Here is an 18,603-nt window from a genome sequence, read left to right as displayed (position 1 = left end):
TATATTCGAAGTGTAGATACCAAACTGCAAACAATACAGCTCGCTGGCACAGATGTACAAAACCAAGTCTCGACATTACAGTTGATGTAAATCAAATATGGCATCTTAAATATAGCCTAAAGTGTAATATTGTTCAGATCATTTAGAGAGGTTTATAGACACGCCTTCACTGACTCTCAAGACAGTAGCATTTCTCCTCAGGTTTGCATATCTGATTTCTGGTCTCTGGTGACATAGTGACCTCGTGCAAAATATATTGACGTCGCTCTCAATAGCTGTGGAATTAGGCAATCTACTGCACTGGTAGTCTCTTTTCTTATTATCAAATGTAAAAACATAAAATAAAAAACAGCGATGTACTCTTGACAGGAGTTGGGCATATGAGGCGTGTACTCATGTGTTAGACCATTTAATGACTTTAAACGTTAAAACAGGTGTGATGTGAAATCTACCTCTGATCTTTGTCAGGAGTTGTGCAGCATAGTTTTGAGTTCCTCCAATTTTCATTTGGGCAGCACATTAAATTGCTCGCTATTTGGGGGTACAGTAAAATCTGTTTCATCACCAATTTAAAGTATTTTGCTTAGACAGATTGGGTTAGAGATTGGGCTCTATTTGCTGAGAACTAAGGAATCTAAATATGTTTTTCTAAATAGCTTCAGGATTCTCAACACTGTAGAGCAGTGTGTAGGGAGTAGTTAAAAATACTTAGCACTTCCCCAGGTATAAAGCTAAAGCATTTAGGGGGTAGGAATATCAATCAATCAGTCCATTTTTATTTGTATAGAGCTTTTAACAAAGGAGCTTTGTCACAAAGCAGCTTTACAGAGAACCGGACCCCAAAGAGTAAGCCTAGGGCAATAGTGGCAAGGAAAAACTCCCTGACTGATAACAGGAAGAAACCTTGAGCAGAACTGGACTCAGAGGGGGAACCCATCTGCCGTGGGCAGGCACCGGTTTGTTATGGAAATGGCTTACATGAAAACAGATAAATTATAATACAGCCAATCCAGTATTAATTAAATCCAAGCAAAGGTGACTCCGGTCACGTAGAGAGATGGGCAAGAACACCAATGGGTAGTGTCAAGCAGGCATGTACAAAGCTTAAATTGTGGTTCAACAGTCCTCTGCATATCCACATTGACTAAGGCAAATAAGCTTAGGGTGCCCTCATATGGTGATATAGTGTCATCCAAATTACCATCCTTTTAGCTTGTTTGATAGATAGCAAGCCAAATATTAGTAATTGTGTCTCTGAAAACATTGTGAGAGATTCATCTGAATTGACTAAAAGAGGAACATTTGGCCCATTTAGATATCTTGAGGGTTTTGGTTTTAATGCTGAATTTCTGAAGCCATCATATAATGTTTCACATTAATTTGGAGCCAATAAACTCTGAGATTTATCCAGCTAAAAAGATAATATATGTGTAGTTTATTTTCAGTCTAACAGTGTTATTATTATCAATAATAATAAACAAAAATTTAATGTTTTGCTTATCAAATATTTTCTATGCCCAGCAATATGAGACATATTATTTATAATCTCATTGTCATATCGTTGCTCAGAGAAAAACATCTTGACAATAACATCCCTGAGTCTCATGTTTTATGAGGTGGGAGAATCCATAGCAAGGGATCTAAGATTATGTAGAATCTCTCTAGTTTGGTCAACACTTGTGGACTCTCCCCTTCAGCTCACCCAACGGTTATCAGTGGGTTTTAAATGATGAATGGTCATCGCAAAAGTTTTATTCTGTGGTCAGTTAACCTTTTTTGTGGATTTGGAGGAATGTTTTGGATCATTGTCCTGTTGGAAGATCAAACTATGACCCAGTTTTAGCTTCTACACAGAGTCAGCCAGATTTTGGTCTAACATCTCCTGATACTGGACAGAGCATATATATGATGCCACATATCCTAACAAGGTTCCCAGGGCCATTGTAAGCAAAACAGCCCAAAACATCCCATATCCACCACTTCACAGTGGGGATTAGGTTCTTTTCTGCCTGACCCTCCCTCTTGTAATGCCAAACCCATCTTGGGTGTTTTGTAGCCAAAAAGCTCTATATTTGTCTGATCTGACCTGACTTTGACCTGGGGACATTCAGAAGTATCAGCTTGCAAGAATGGCTAGAGAGAGGAGAATGACGCAGATGAGGAAATTTTATGCAAGACAACCCAGAAAGGGATGAAAAGGCAAAAGTCAGGCTGATAAAGCATGTCAAAGGAATGGGGTCAAAGTACACAGCACAGAGACTCGGGAACCTCAGGATGCAACTAATAATTCTCCAGCTGTGATCCTTGGAGGATTCTCTGACCATCCTCATGTGGATGACTAAGGCTGTATCCTAATCAGCACACTTGCCTACTATTGAGTATACAAGTTAGGCAAGTAAGCTGATTCGAACACGGCCTAAGGGAGTGTGGTACAGGTATGTGCGTCACCTCCTATTAATACCCCATTGAAACAGGGAGTCATAGAACACCACTTATGAGTTTCTGAAGGCTCTATAAAATAAAATATAAATGGCAATATTTTGATTATGGATTTTGTTCATTAAAAATTCTGGGGACACACATTTTACACACAGATGACAAATGACATAAATAGTTATTTCTTGTTGAAGAAAAAATTTTATTTGAACAATTTGACCTCAATAAAGATTACATTCATCATATATTTTGATCAAGCTAATAATAAACAATGACATTTTTTCATAGTCTTTTTTGCTCATGTTTACCAAGGATGCTAAAAATTCTGGATGACACGGTAAGTTTGCTATATTAGGCAATCTCAATAATGCTTTATTGTCTTTGATAAGCAGCAATCCTACTGATCATAAAATCTGAAATACAGTACAAGAAAGCCACATAATATAAGATTTTAATTTATGTGCTTGCTTTTAAAAAAAGAATAATAATAACAATGGTGAGTCTCTGATCCCAATAAAGCATTAACACAAAACATTAGTGCAATTGTCATGTGATTGATCCATCCTGCTCAAAAGATGTATTTAAAGCCAGATCAAACTAACCTAAATATGCTTCCAAAATTTTTGTCTTTAAAGTGACTAGAACGACAGTTGGCTTCTTCATATCAACTTGGCTCTTAGCTCTTCAACATAAGTTTACTTTCAGTCCCTAGGATTACGAACTTTCAGCAGCTGGGACCCTGCGTGATTCCACCAGTCATTCAATCAATTAATCAATCATGTAAATGTGTAAAAAAATGTTTTCTCACAGGGCACATTACAGAACGTGAACTTGTCAATGAGTAAATATGTCTGAGAACAGACAAGAATGAGTAGCCAGTTCCTAATGTAATGTGGGACAGTATATTTATTCTGCATAGTGTGCATATTCAGTTGTGACAAATCTATCTAATAGCTGATCCGTTTCCAGCTCACTGAAGTCAGAAAATTGTAGTTGCAACATTTAAGCTGGAAGCAGAAGGCCCAGGCCTGGGTTTGGAACACTCTGTTTTGGAACATTTGGCAATGTAAATAAAACGTTTGTGGAGCCGGTTACAGGACACAGACATGAGGCAAACCACAGTGCATAATTCTTTTCACAGTACACTGTTGTGCAAATATTCTACATACAGATTCACATTACAAAAGAACAGAATAAAATACTACTTGAGTTTGCAGATATCTGTTAGCATTACTTTCTAACGGTATTTGCTTCATGGGAAACTGAGCAGGTTTTCAGTCCTCAACAATATTTTCCCTCAGAAAAGTACAAATTTGGCAAAGTAGCTTCTCACAAATCCATTACATATGGTTGCTTGGTGGCTCTCTGAGTGTTTTAAGTGCATTGCTGAGTATATAAGATATATACAAATAATGTTTAATACACAATTAATATATAAAAAATGTTTCTCCCAAAAGTAATTTTGCCTATTTTAGTATTTGCAGTGAGTGGAAGGCATCTAGTCTGGAATTAATTAATAATTAAGTACTGGAATTAAATAATGCAATATGCTCTGATATACTAACCAAAAGTTATATTTCAGGAGCGTCAAAACTATTCAGCTTTACTTTAAAGAAATACATAACTTCTACATTCTCAAAAATATATGTAATTATAATTTCATTTAAAAATACTCAGATTTGGTTAAAATGCAATACAGTACATATTTGTAATTGGTTAAAATAGCTTCTCTGTAGCCATATAAGTAAAATTAAAAAGTGTAAGTTGAGCAGCTCTCTCGATTATATATTAATGGATGATTTCCCTCTCCATCTTGTCTCTGGATGCCAGGGCTTCACTGACATTTCAATTTGATGTGTGCCTAAGCTCTGCTCATGACTGTTATTGGAATGTATATTCAAGTTCATATATAACGAATACTGGAATTATTTTGTTTTCAAGAAAAATATATGTCACAAGAGTTTCTCTCTTTCTCTTTTTTTTTTTTTTAGCTAGGTAGTATCTCCAGTATAGACAAATTAAATTAGCCTAATAATCAAAGACAAACAAAAGTTTTAGCACAGAGACCACAATATTGACCTCTGCTCAAACTATCTTATCTTTTATAAACAAATAGTTGTTTTTTAGTTTTAGTTTAGTTTAAATTTTGCCTCTAACATATATCCAAAGCTAGATTCAAGAGTAGACATTTTTGGTGTCTTATGGTGGTCATGTCTTGTTTGAAACAAAATTTTGTGTTTGAATTTTTCCAAAATATCTATTTGAGAATTCTTGATCAGACAAAATACTCACACCTTTTAAACGTCCTTTTTTCCCCATCAGAACAGCAAACGCAGCCTCACATACTTTCCCTCAATGTCCACTTTCTTTTAAAGGAATGATAAAATCATATTAGTATGTGTTGCAGTCATGTAGTCATGACAGAACCAGCTTCTGGTTTTTTACTTCTTGGAATGAACAGCATGGCTGTAGGAACAATGGCCATTCCTAAACAGACAAGAAAGAAAGAAATATTTAAAGTTTTGTAATATGAAGTTTCAGTTAAGCTATTTATGATCCATAAATATACAAATAGATATGGGGGGAGCTGGCTGGTCTGGCCCTTTGGCCTGGGTACCAGGCTCATATCCTAAACGATAACATTATTATTATTATTATTATTACTATTATTATTATTATTATTATTATTATTATTATTATTAGTAGTAGTAGTAGTATTAGTAGTAGTAGTAGTAGTAGTAGTAGCAGTATTTAGGGAGGACAGAGTCTTGCCTGCAGAGCCGTGAGGAGCACTCAAGGTTATCCTGGCAGTAAGCCTTATAGGGCTTGGTTCCTATGGTCCTCCATATGGGTGACATGCGGGCCACGCGCTTCAGGGGCACTGGGTCCTGCAGGGCATCAGACTGGCCACCATGTTTCACCACAGGGCTGCAGAACACCTGTCAGACATGTCACATGACCGTCATACCTCCCACCAATGTAGCCAGGCTGTGTAATCATAGACATGGTAGGAAGCTTCACCACAGCTGTTCCCTACACACCTAAAAATCAGGTAATACACAGTACAAAATCCAGTGAAAGTACACATATTTGCACAGGGTGACTGAAACTGTGGTAATAAAATATCAAAAACAAACTTTCAAGTCTCAAATTGATAAAGTAGTCTACATTTTACTGCAACTTTGGCAAAACAACTTTTGGTTGTTTCACTTTTGAAACAACCATTCATGCCGTTCATATATGACCTGTACAAAAACTGATTTCTTAAACTGATAATCAGCTGTCAGATGTCATTATAGATTTTTCCAATAGATTATCTCTGCTGAATGGGGAATTTTTTTTTGTGCCATTTTTGTAATTGTAAAATGTAGACAATGTAATATTATGAGTAACATATGGTTATATGAGAGATGCATGGTGGTATTAACAATTTACATATATGCACTTGAGGGAAAATGTATGTTCTCCTTCTTTACTCTACTGCTGTAAGTCTACAGCAATTTTGTAGTAGAAAATGGAAATTATCCATACAATTGAGAGCTTTTTCTTTTGAGAATATTGTAACAATACAATATCAGCAACAGTATCAGTATCATCAGGGCAAAAACACAAGATTTTGAAGAGTAGCGTTGAAGCTACTGTTTCATTATGTAAAAGATGTTTTGAGGTTTATGGCTATGTGTAAGCTTTTGAAAATATTCAAAAAGATTCCTTAAACCAGCCCATGTCAGATAAATAAGTAAGTTTGAAAAAAGAATAACCATTCATAAACACAGTGGACTTGCAAACTGAACAAAGCACAAACCTAGTTCATTCTTATGATTCACACATTTCCAAAGCAAATGAGTGCAAAAGGTGCCGACAAATTACAATAGTTCAGTGAGTAATGGTAACGAAGTCAATCTGTTTATGTAATTGTGTACGGACACTTACTATGTGAGACAATGATAACAAAAGCCAACTGATCAACCGTTAAAATGAACGATTAGAAGAAAACGTACGGCATACACAGTATCAGGGGAAAAAAAAACACCATAACATTCTGATTCTGATCAACAATTAAAATTAAATTAAATTTTAAAAAAAACAATCCAAATCTGGCGGGAAATAAGTTTCCAGTAAATGGTCACCTACAAAGTTGACAGACAGAAACTGACATACCACATTGGTGCAGGAAAGAAATTAAGCAAGCAATCATTTAGATGATTTCGCCTTTTAAAAATCTTGATTTCTTGGAAAAGGGTCATTAATACGAAAATATTGAAGCGATAATTTTCAAAAGATGAGTAGAAATGATTACTTGAATCAACATAATTCTAATGATCTGTGAGCTTAATAACTCAATGAATACAAACATGAATATTCAAGGAGGTTTAGTGCAATAAGCTTTTAAATAGCTTTTCATAGGTGACTTAGGTGCATTAACTGTCTTAACTACTGCTTGTATTTTTTCCATAGACTGCGTTGTTGCCGTTCTCGTTGTTTAGTGTTAATCAGTTTAACCTTCAGGGTCCAAGTTGAACTATGCGGTTGTTCCCTGCACTTGGACCGGTACTTCTCTCTAGTGTTTTCGTCGTACTTGTTCCTGGTTATGGTTATACACTTTGTTGTACGTCGCTCTGGATAAGAGCGTCTGCCAAATGCCTGTAATGTAATGTAATGTAAAATATGGAGAAAAACCACAATGGCTGTACTAAGTTAACAGTTTTAGTCTGACAATGATAGGCTCAAAGCATTTATTTCACAATACCACAAAAAGAAAAAACCTCACATATTTGCCTGTATTTTATTGAGTAGAGGTAATGAATAATTATGTATTTACTATGTAATAGTATTATGTAATACTGTATTTACACACATGCGTACACATTCATGCAAAGGAACAGTCGATAATTCCAGGACAGAACTATGCTCCCATTCTACAGAATGTCCCGGGTTGCTATAGCGTGTGCAGGAGGAGAAGTGGCATTCCTCAAACAATGTACGCATATCAAGCCCATGTTCTGCAACAGCACTTATGATGGAATAAAGCACCTCCACCAGCACTGCTACCTACGGTTCGACTCCTGGAACTTGTTTGTTAAAGTGCATGCTTTCCCAGCCATGACAAACAAAATAACAAAACTTGGTTTGTAACAAATGTAGTCACGTATATGGTGGGCTAAGGTGGGATATCAGCCAGCAACGATGATCTTAAGGCAGGTGGATCTTTACCTGGTGGAAGAAGATCAGAGTCACTAAGCACAGTGCTGTCACTTGCATCCTGCAGCCTGGATATCCTGTAGGAACCGTTACTGAAGAAGTACACGTATGCGTGTGCCAGCGTGTGTCTGGGAGTAGCTGAGTGGGAGAGGATTGCTCTGTGTTCCCTCTCTTTATACGCCTGATCAAAACTCACAGGCGCACTGTCCCCTGCTTCAGCGTCAGGCCTTTGATGAGGTCATTCGTTTGTTATCTGAAAAACGCAGAGATAAAACGTTCACTGGGTCCCAGTTACAGGCCGACAGCCACAACTTCTCTGGCACAAAAGCCAAGAGGATAATCCAGAGCAGGACAGCTCATTCTTGTAATTAATCAGGGTACGTAATAGATTGCGCACCATGCAGATTCCAGGTAGGGGCCTCTCCCAAGGGTACAACTGAACAATGGTGATGTCCTCACCTGGAGAATCAAACCTGCAACCCACAGGCTACATGCCCAGTTCAGTAACCACTACAGGAACAACCTGCACGATCCTTAGGGAAACATTGTTAGGCCCTCATTTCTGCCATGGTAAAGTGTAGATATTTGTTTCTGATTCATTTTGAGCATGTGGATGACTGAAATCAAACCTTTTTTTTTTTTTTTTGAAGTGTGGCAGATATTTTCAATCTCTGTTTGTCTCTCAAGACTAAGGCTGTGGAACATGAATCCATAATTGCTCGTGTGAAAGGGTGCAATGGTATCATTTCAAGATGAAATGGCAGATCTCAAAGTAAGTTTTATTTCCAGAAGCACTTTGGTCTGATCTCTGACTTTGGTATGCCATGAATCTCAGTAAAAACAGCAAGTCATGCTGAAGACACATGGAGAGCAGACAGGTTCTGATCCAAAAGCTGTCAAAGGTCCGAGTCATGGTGTTCTGGTTGTCTGAACGAGATGTTCTTTTCTTTTAATAGCCTGTTCCCCTGGTCATTCCCCTGCCCTCTTCTAATGAAACCTATCTTGCTATCACAGTACATTTTGTCATGCAATAGATTATATTTTCCCTGTATAAATAATGTATTTTATTACAACAACAAAAAAAATTAAGAGCATTTACACAGTGTGTTTCAAGGCCACTAAGTTCAACAAGCCACAGTAATTTGGCCACTCAGTAATCCATATTTCAAACCATTCCCATATGATTGGCAGCAAATTTTCAAACAAATGTTCTTCAATTTTATACACATATTTTTAAAAATTGTATTTTGTGGATTTTATTCTTTTTAAATTCATACCAAAAAGTACTGTTTAAAAAAATACATATTCCAGCTGATTTTCTGAATTTCTATGAATATCTCAAATATTTATAAATAGAAAATAATTTGAAATGATTAATATTTCATTTGAGCCTGGTCTCAAACTGAGTTGGCTGCCACAGGGTTCATCAAGTTTATTGGGGTCAGATAATAAGGACATGTCCAAAACATTGCTATCAGCCTCCAAAAGTCTGCACAGAGAAAGACTTTCCATACTTACTAAGAGCAATCAATAGACATGCAGCATAAAATTGACATTGCAGATTAGGGTTTGTCTCCAGACATTGGTCAGACTGGACTTTTCTTTTTTTTTGCTTTGCTCAGTAGTGCAAAACATGATCACTGTTTTCAGTCAGCTGTTTCGAAATATACAAACATAGTTCAGAAAAGTTAAAAATATGGATTTTCATAAATTACATAACCTACACCTCATGATTTAAACACCATGGTTAGTTGCTGTAATGTGGCTTCATCAACTTTAAAGTAGCATTTTAATGATGGTTTAATTCAAGCTCTTTGAGTTCAAGATCAGAAAGATATTTATGATTGCTATTCTGCAATACAAAACCATTCCCATGTTTTTAATGCACGTAGACTACTATGATCATCCAGCAGCATGAAAAAGTACATTCTACTTCAGTGTGTATTTTGTGGGGACAAAATTATAAGTTGTAGAGGACAGAGACATTGTGCTTGATATCAGTTAAATTACAAGCAGTCATTTTCCAATAAAAGATAAGCAGGCTTGTGTTTCATACACACCTGCCTTTACCCAGAATGAATACACTCATACATCTTTTTCCAAAAACACGTGGTTATGCTCTTTCAGTATCTCTGAACTTTGACTGATGTTACATCCTCCTTCCTGTTGTTGCCTTTGCCATTTGTCAGACACAAATCACTTTTCCAATGATCATGCTTCAATGCATGCCAATGGCCTGCAAAGAGGTGTATTCCAAAAATGTGCTTTGGGGACCAATTAAACAGTTCTAAACTGCGTCTTTCAACATCTCTGCTCAGCTGCTGTCTGTCACTGCTATGGGGCTCCTGGAGCTGTTTTCTCGTGTGAACCTGGCTGGCCCTCAGCTGGCCTACATCATTCTTTCCCAACACGGATCTTGTGAGTGCAGGTTTTAGTTCAAGCTGCTTCACGTGAATTTGGTTTGACTGAGCCGTGGGCTCGAGACTGGCTGAAGTCTGAAATCAGCTGACTTAGCTGTTGTAAGTGCCTGAAGAGACAATTGTGTTAGTGTAGGTGCGCCTGAGCTCACACAAAGATACAATGAAACCTTACTGGCAAGAATGAACCCTAGTTCCCGACAATATCTTCTAGCAGTCATAAAAAGATACCCAGAAGTGTTAACTGTCCCACACAAGTGTAACTGAAGCACAAGGTGCAACAAACCATGATGTTTGTAGCAAAAACATTTTAAATAGAACAAATTGGGGCCAAGGATAATCATGTGGATGTTGGGGCCTGTTACGCTTCACCACTGATTGTTTAACTAGGCAGGGTGAAGAGTTCCTGTCAAATTTTACCTCTAGGGGAAAACAGGGTTGAATACACAAAAAGAGTTATTCAAAATACAGCATACTGGGCTCTTCCAATTATTTAGTAACAAAAAAGAAAAAATAAAAACAAAAAGCAAGCCATTTATTTCCCATATCAACCCATAATGAAATCAATACAGTGGCACAGCCCATAGGGCAGCCAATGCATGAACCACATATGAGTCCTTGCATGGGTAGGGGTTTGAGTCCCAGAGACCTCACCCTCTGAGCTGTGTTTCCTTCTCTATCTGTAATTCTCTCTGCTTTCTACCTGTTGAAGATATATATATACATACATATATATATATATATATATATATATATATATATATATAGGTCTTAAATATATTTTTGGCAGGGGGTTCCCCAGCGTCCTGGATAAATTCCCAACCTGGCTCTCTCAACCTGCCACGTAGTCGTCCCCTGATTTAAAATTGTTCTCTCCCTCTTCACCCTGGCTGATGTGTGGTGGGTGCTGCACATTTGTGGTGGTTATGGCGATTTTCCCCGGCATCACTGTAAAGCGCTTTGAGTACGAGAAAAGTACTATATAAATGCAATTAATTTTGATGATGATGATTATAATAAACAACCACAAAAATAAAAGGGTTTCAGCCCTACGGGATTGGACCCCTAACTATTGCATCATGTGCATGTCTAATTCTGATGTTTTGCTTTTTCATCATTCAAGTTAATTTTATTGTGCTGCTGTGGCATTGTTGAGGAGTCAAGAATTTCACCTACCTTTTATACTTAGAAAATTGGTCTTATGCAGAAACATATAGAAACGGTGCTGTCTCTGAAGAGACAGAGAGGTCCAGCCTACCAATTTTTATAATGTGCAGTGATGCGTCAATGAATTAGCATTTGTAATAAACCATGAGGAGGCGTGGCGCTGACTCAAGTTTTCGTAAAATAAAGTAAGTAGAGTGCATCACATCGGCAAGATCAATGACAGGCAGTTAGGTGGCTAGGACAGTTTAGATTTTTTTTAACTTTGCTTCAAAACAAACAAAGATAAAAGTAGAGGAGTGAACCCAATTCACTTTTAGCTTCTTGACAAGTAAATCTATATGGGTGTCAAATGACAACTTGGGTGGGTGGGTGTCATCCAACCAAATATCCAAGTATTTGTAGGAAGACATGCTTTTGATGGGTGTTCGTCCAGATGTGGTGATGCTAAGGTCAGTAATCTTGAGAGTGAACATGAAATTCTTTTACATTACTTTTAGATCATGAAGGCTGGTCTGCAGAGGTAAGAATGAAGATTGAAGATCTTTCACTGCTTGTGTTGGAAGAGAAGCTTCTGTATAAATTACAGTATCAGCATAGAGATGTATGTACGTTGGCTGATTTTAAGGATTTCCCAAATAATTTATAAAAATGGAAAAGAGTACAAGTGCCAAAATTGAGTTCTGAGGAACACCTCTGTTTATCCTAAGGATGTTTGCTTAATGCAATTTTGTGAAAATACATTGGGTTCTCTCTGTAAGATCATTCTTGAACAAACTGACAAACCTGACAGTCCGCTTTACAATGATCATCTTTTCCAGTGTATTGTTTTTTTACGCAAATCACTTGCTTGTCACATGAGATGACCTTTGCATGATTGAAAAATGCAAAAAGTCTTTCCATGTATCACTCCCTGTTACTATTCTCCATCAACGTTGGAGATTTGTGTCCATATTGTTATTTTTGAAGACTGGTATGGATGTCTGTAAGAGTACAACTGATCTATCACTTGCCATTTGGTCATGTATTTTAAATAATTTCCACTCCTGCTTTCTAATTGTACATATTCTCTACAGAACTTTGTGTATGCTCATCAGTTATCATAAATGCATGTATGATAGGACATTAGGAGCTGATATGTGTGGTACTGATGGTGTGCAAACTACACCGCCAGTTGCATCTCAAAATGTAGGAGTGCTCTGGGTCATCTAATGCCATAATCTTATCCCACCCTCTGTAACACACATTACCTTTAGTGGTAATATTTGTATGAGGTGGACAAATTATTTAAAACTGTTGGTTATTCAAATCTACGAGTTCAAATTTGCCCTTCAAAAGTTTCAGTGTCTTAATTTCATTTATATCTAGAAAACTTTTAAGATGCTGAGTTAATTTTTCTGAAGACCACAATTATTGGCTCCTGTATATCATTAATTGTTACAGTCACCTGCATCCCACATGGTTTTTATGCAAAAACCTGAATGGGTTTTAAAGACAATTTCAAAACATCCCTTTATCATTTAGACCAGTAGTAACCAACCCTAATTTGACACACCTGCCTCTACTAATGAGCAGTTCAACAAGGATGTCCAGCTGTTGAATGACATGTGCTTTGTAAGGGTTGGAGTGAAAACCCACAGGACGGTAGATCTCCCGGAAGTGTTGGTTACCACTGATTGTCCACGTTTGCATTCCCGAAATGGGTTGACTCGACTCAAACAGCTGTTTCTGCAAACTGGTATAACATAGGAATATACATCCTGAAATCAATACATGCGTAAAACTTTATATTGCCTAACCGGCAGCCACATTAGCTATTTTTTTAAAATAATTTCTCCCATAGGCCGCCTATGTTTCTGATCGAGAAGTCTCGAAAATGCTAACGAACATGAGTGGAATGACAACACGACTTATGAGGCTGAAATTTCGCATTTGTCTTTAAGCTTTGGCAGGGATACTGACTATGGCGCATGACCAGTGGGCTATGTTTTAAGCGGGAACTTTGTTCTGACGCTTTCACGTACAGCTGGAGTGTGTAAGGTAAGCCACAGTCAAGCATAAGGATAAACGGACACCCAAATCCTTTTCACTGTAGTATTTAGTTAAATAGTTAGCGAGCTTTTGCAGATTCGTTTCCTGTGCTTAACGCTGAGTTTATTTAACGTAGTTTATGCGAATAAAAGCTAGGCAATGTGCAATGGCTGATCAGCTAGCTGTCTGTGTTCAGTTCGACAGCGTCGCGTGCTCCGCGGTAAGTTTCGTTCGCTTTAACCAATTTACTGCATGAGTGCGCTCGCCAGTTTTAGGTAACAAATGACGATACACGTATGAAGTTTGGAATTCATCGGGGGGAGTTTAGAACTCCCTATACAGCTGTTGAAAAATTAACGTATATGCAACGGGTTTTATAAGGTAAGACGGTCGGTTTTATTTTAACATAATTTAGATTCGGTTTAACCGTTTTGTTTGTTAATTCGTTCAAAATCATGCTTATCGTTGAATAGCACCTCCAAATATCTGTGTGGGGTCTGGAATACTTGGGTTTGTCGAACATTCGATGCAATGCTTGTTTGGTGTAAGATTCAGTGAATGCTTGGTTGGCTTATTGAAACCAAGACCCGTCATAAAACTACGTGTTAATCCTTGGCCCAAATTGCTCTCCTGATAGCAATGTATTTGGACGGACTAAATAATTCTTTCAGTTCACTAGCATCATAATATTGTCATAAGTCACCCTATACACTTATACACATCACTTGTCCTTGTAGCTTATATTGATATCTGAGCTCCTTTCTTATACATTCTTTCCCATTCCCTTGTCTTTTCTTCAGCTTAATGGGGGATCAGGACAGGAATATGGAGAGCAAACGGCTGCCGCGAATGGCCGCTTGTCTGATGCGTTTCCCTTCTGAGCGAGAGGTTATCTCGGGGTCTGCTAGAGGTCACTCCTCCCGGAAAAAGTCAGGTGACTTTGAAAGGCACGTGTTCAGTGATGCCCTAGTAACTCCAGAACTGGAGCTGGTTAGTGAGGTGCCACACATGCTACTGCAGGACAGTTGTCACAAGGTGAAGGACATGATCGAAGATGACTCGGCGGAGGAGGACCAATGCGACGTGTACCGAGTCGATGCCCTGGACAACCGTTCTCACGGGCAGTTCTTCAACAGAGGACAGGACAAGCTGGAAGGCAGCCCCAAGAGGAGTAACAGAACTGGAGGTGCGGTTTGTTCATTTTGACAAAAGATGTTCTGTTAAGAAGAGTGGTGCATCATCTTGATAACTGAAGGCTGTCGTCATGTAAACTGTTTGTATCAACATCATTCTGAAGTGATTACCGAAATGATTTGTGCAATGGTGAAACTGCAATGGAATCAATCTGTAATATTGCAGACGTGGTCATTAATGGGGTAATACTCTGTATTTTGTAGCATTTAATTTGTTTTCCTTCAGCTACTGGTCATGCTTGCCACCGATTTTGATCTTGTTCTCGCTGAGAGATATAAAGCTTATTGAAACTGTGACAGTTTGATGCACTGAGCCTCTTTCCCTGTCCCTCAGCGGGGTACACAGACTGGCACAAACACAGGACCGCGGCCGTTTGCAGCGAGCGCTTTGACCGTTTACTGCAGGAGTGCCCCGAGTTCCACAGCTGCAAAAGCTCCTTCGCTGCCTTTGTGTTGGAGAGAGGTGAGTCCACCACAAATTAATCGTTTATAAAATATTTTCAAAATTGCTTCCTGGGACTGCCGGCGCTGTCCACAGTGCTGAAATCATCTCCTGCTCAGGGAGGTGACGTCAGGAGTCGTTGCAGCCCGCATACGGACACAGGCAGGGATTTCAGTCCCTGCATCACAGGTGGTTTGATACGATTTGCTTTTAAAGTTATTTTCTCTACATTAGTTTAGTCTTGATTTTAGACATTTTGTTAACTGATCAAATTGAAGACTGAGGCAAATCAATAGACTCCTAATTAGGTTTCTTAACACATGCGTTTAAGTTCTTTCATAATTTTTTCTTTAAACTTTTTAACAATGCCAGGTCGTTTGCTATCATTTGCTTTGTCTTTGAATTCTTCATTATCTACCAAATGGTTAGTTTCTGTGGCCACATGTCCACACTTTCACCAGTTAGGAATCCTACCGATTGATATAAAATCTTTCTAATTTGCACTTTTGTTCACGCGTGTTCTCAGAGGTGACCGACACGGACGGGCAGCCCTGCGAGCAGTACGAGGTGGTTGCCCTGGGAACAGGGAAGTCCAGCTGCAGCGGCTGGATCTGCTTCAGCGGGCACGTGGTACATGACTGCCACGCCATTGTCATTGCCCGCCGAGCGCTGCGGAGGTGCGTGCCTTTTCCCGTCTCGTTACAGTGTGGGCTGTGTGGTAGTCGCGGGATCCCTCCGTTTCCATTTTGAAGAGCCGTACCATCCTCCTTCTCAGATTTAGCTACATTTTAATTGCAGGTTCAGGACTGTTGTGTTAAATTTCCCTGTCAAATCTTTACAAAAAAAGTTGCTCATGGTTGCTTGGAATAGCGACATTTTAGTTTGAATGTATTTAATCCCTATTATCCCCAAATTCAAGATTTCAGATGGTTATTATTTTTAAGCAGACTGGAGTATGGACCAAACTTGATGTTCTTCCTAGTGGAATCCAAAATGAAGGAAACTCTCTTAAAGAGATTAATAGAATGTTCCCATTTGGCTTCTAAACCTTTTTACAATGGTGTGCTAACCCCTGATTGCGAAATGCAGTCATCTTATGAGCTTATTTGACCTGTTGTACGAACTAAAACACAATTTCATGAACAAGATTTGCACTGATCAGAGTTTCTGCCCACTATTCCATCCCTACCACTGGGATTTCATGTGGCTGTGAAGCAATGGGGTTTATGGTCTCTCACAAACGGGCACAGTCATAGACCTAGAATCCTTGTAGATTTGCACGGACCACAAATACGGGGATACGTACAGAGAATGGGGTACAGAAAAAAGGGTGACCACTATTATTTTTATTTAGGTTTTTGTTCAAGCAACTGCTCCTGTTCTTCAGTGATGACCCCAGTTGCAAAGAGAGGTCAATTTATGAATGCACATCTGATAGCCATCTACTTCAACTCAAGCCAAAAATCTATCTGCACCTCTACACCAACCAAACTCCTAAGGGGGCTGCACAGTGCATTCTAACGTAAGTAAGCCATTATTTTAAGCTTTGAAACATACTGAGCTGTATCTGTTGCGGGTTGTAAATGCAGTATATACATTGTTGTTATGAGGTCACATGGGGAAACCGTTTCTCTCCGTAGGCAGTTGTCCCTGAGCTGTTACACCTCCCTGAAGCTGCAGTGTCATGCCAAGGGCTCTCTCATCCCCGCTGTCTTCTTGCACCCCAGTACCTGGGGGGCGCGCATATGCTGCATGTCGGACAGCGACAAGCTGTGTCGCTGGGCGGTGACCGGCCTGCAGGGTGCGCTGCTGAGCCACTTCATTCAGCCGCTCTACATTACCAGTGTGGTCCTGGGTGAGGGACAGGCATTGTTTTCTGGGCACTGGATACGGCATACGGTGTAAGCGCTGCTATCCTAAAATACAAATTGATCGATCTCTCACTCTTCCACTCTTCAGGAGGCTCCAGCCACTACTCAGAGAAAGTGTCCGACACCATCAGCAAGAGACTGGGTGAGGGGTGGCTGGGCCAGCTGACCCACCCGTTCAGGCACCAGAAGATATTCTTCTTCAGTGGGGAAAACGTCGGGCCATTGGTCTGCTCAACCCACTGCAAGAACCTCAGCCTCAACTGGTGCCTGGGTGACCCCAGCATTGAAATACTGGACAGTACCAATGGCCACACTACTGAGGGGTAAGCCTTCATAAAAATGACTATAGTCCAGCTTTTGGCTATTACAGTACAGAATCATTCTGGAGGTAGACAGTGTAATGTCATAATACCAAAGTTTTACTTGTGATACTATGCCAGTACAAGGGTCATGGTTGTTGCTGTTGTAATGAAATATATTTAGATTTGATTGAATGGTTCCATTACCTTTTTCTTTGACAGGTCCCCCTTCATAAGTGGCCCAGGTTTCACCAGCAGACTGTGCAAGAGAGCTTTCTTCAGCATCTTTCGAGAAATCGCCAAGCTAGGGAACCATCAAGACCTACTGGGTCTGGCCACCTACCATGATACAAAGGTGTGTCGTTTTTTGAGGGATAGCAAGCATCCCGAAAGCAGGTGCCTTTAAAAAGGTGTGGTTCCTGAGATAATTAAATTTGGCAGCGTACAGTTGATCTTGTGTCTACAAGCCAGTGTATTTATGATGTAACTATGCTGGTAGTTATTTTTTACCCGGAAGCATTTCATGCGGCCTCTGAAGTTTGGATGTTTACGACCACATCTGGTACAATTAAATTAAAAAAAGACTAAATGAAAGGCAGTACATGACTTGGTGGCGATGATAGTGATAGCATTCAATAATTATTGTTGCGGTATATCACCCAACCCAACTTGCCTCAAACAGGTTTTGTCTATTTGTTACTGTGTACATTCAGTCCATTCTTTTTAACAGGGATTAAGCATTTGGGTAGCTATGGAACTGCTTAGTTAGCTAAATATGCAGCTTGCATAGCTAGCTTGCTATATATATTAAATAATTATTTAGCTTGCCTACATTATGGCATGCTTATGCCATAAGGGTTTTTCAGATGCTCTGTTTGGGATTTAGCATTTGGAATTAAAACTGGGGGGTCTGATTGTGCTTTATTTAAGATGTCCGCCCACCTCTACCAGACTGCCAAAGCCTTGGTCAACGAGCAGTTCATGGCAAACAACGCAGGGCCCTGGAACTCCAAAGAACTGGTGGACAGCTTTGGCCACTGATGGGGAAGCAAAAGCTGATTTTTGCTTTAATGTTCAAAGGAATTTTTTGTGTTCCTTTGTGTTTGTTTTCAGTAAATGACTAGTAAGGTTGAAATCATATTACTTCTGTTTGTCTCAGTAAGCTGTTCGCATTTTTAGTTTCTAGAATGGTCATGTTCCAGAACATTCGGATCTTGGTTTCTGTGTGTGATAAATGTATAAACAGTTTTTTTTATTTTTTTATTTAATGATTATTTTTTTCTTTTGTTCCAAGGTAGAGTTGTTGAGCTAGGTTTTGAGGTTCCAGCCCAAAGTATATTGTGAGAAAATAAAGGGTGCCAAGGTTTAAAATGAATCATACATTTTTTACAGGGATTTCCTTTCAAAGTTAACAAATTAATTATTCTGGACATATCATACAACCATAACTTCATATTTGATTCCACAAATGATTATGTACATAAAGGTCCAATAGAATACATTATAATAACTATTTAGAGAGCACAATCAGATTGCTGTTGTCCTGAG

At 38.9% G+C, this 18,603-nt stretch overlaps 1 protein-coding gene across 4 annotated transcripts; it reads left to right on the top strand.

The window, feature by feature from the left end:
- Nucleotides 1–12,851: 12,851 nt before the first annotated feature.
- On the top strand, nucleotides 12,852–18,430 carry adad2 (adenosine deaminase domain containing 2). Of its 4 annotated transcripts, XM_035431926.1 has the most exons (10): nucleotides 12,852–12,957; nucleotides 13,163–13,259; nucleotides 14,051–14,436; nucleotides 14,778–14,906; nucleotides 15,412–15,562; nucleotides 16,240–16,407; nucleotides 16,526–16,740; nucleotides 16,845–17,079; nucleotides 17,278–17,410; nucleotides 17,986–18,430. In XM_035431926.1, exons 3-10 carry the CDS (start codon nucleotides 14,055–14,057, stop codon nucleotides 18,094–18,096), a joined length of 1,524 nt encoding a protein of 507 aa, XP_035287817.1. In that variant the 5' UTR covers nucleotides 12,852–12,957; nucleotides 13,163–13,259; nucleotides 14,051–14,054; the 3' UTR covers nucleotides 18,097–18,430. The 4 variants fall into 4 exon arrangements, with proteins under 4 accessions (XP_035287817.1, XP_035287816.1, XP_035287818.1 ...); XM_035431925.1 differs by having other exon boundaries at nucleotides 12,854–13,259; XM_035431927.1 differs by lacking the exons at nucleotides 12,852–12,957; nucleotides 13,163–13,259 and adding an exon at nucleotides 13,284–13,470.
- The last annotated feature ends 173 nt before the right edge of the window (nucleotides 18,431–18,603 follow it).

The sequence above is a fragment of the Anguilla anguilla genome, chromosome 9, assembly GCF_013347855.1.
Source record: "Anguilla anguilla isolate fAngAng1 chromosome 9, fAngAng1.pri, whole genome shotgun sequence".
NCBI classification, from domain to species: domain Eukaryota; kingdom Metazoa; phylum Chordata; class Actinopteri; order Anguilliformes; family Anguillidae; genus Anguilla; species Anguilla anguilla.
Note: the sequence above shows the minus strand (reverse complement) of the source record. Positions and strands in the feature narration are given on the sequence as shown.

Bases quoted from the DNA above. Each gene is read 5' to 3' on its own strand.
- adad2 (XM_035431926.1), top strand. From the start codon at position 14,055: ATGGGGGATCAGGACAGGAATATGGAGAGCAAACGGCTGCCGCGAATG. The intron at 14,907-15,411 runs GTGAGTCCACCA...GCGTGTTCTCAG, and splicing joins TGCCTTTGTGTTGGAGAGAG to AGGTGACCGACACGGACGGG. The intron at 16,741-16,844 runs GTGAGGGACAGG...TCCACTCTTCAG, and splicing joins CATTACCAGTGTGGTCCTGG to GAGGCTCCAGCCACTACTCA.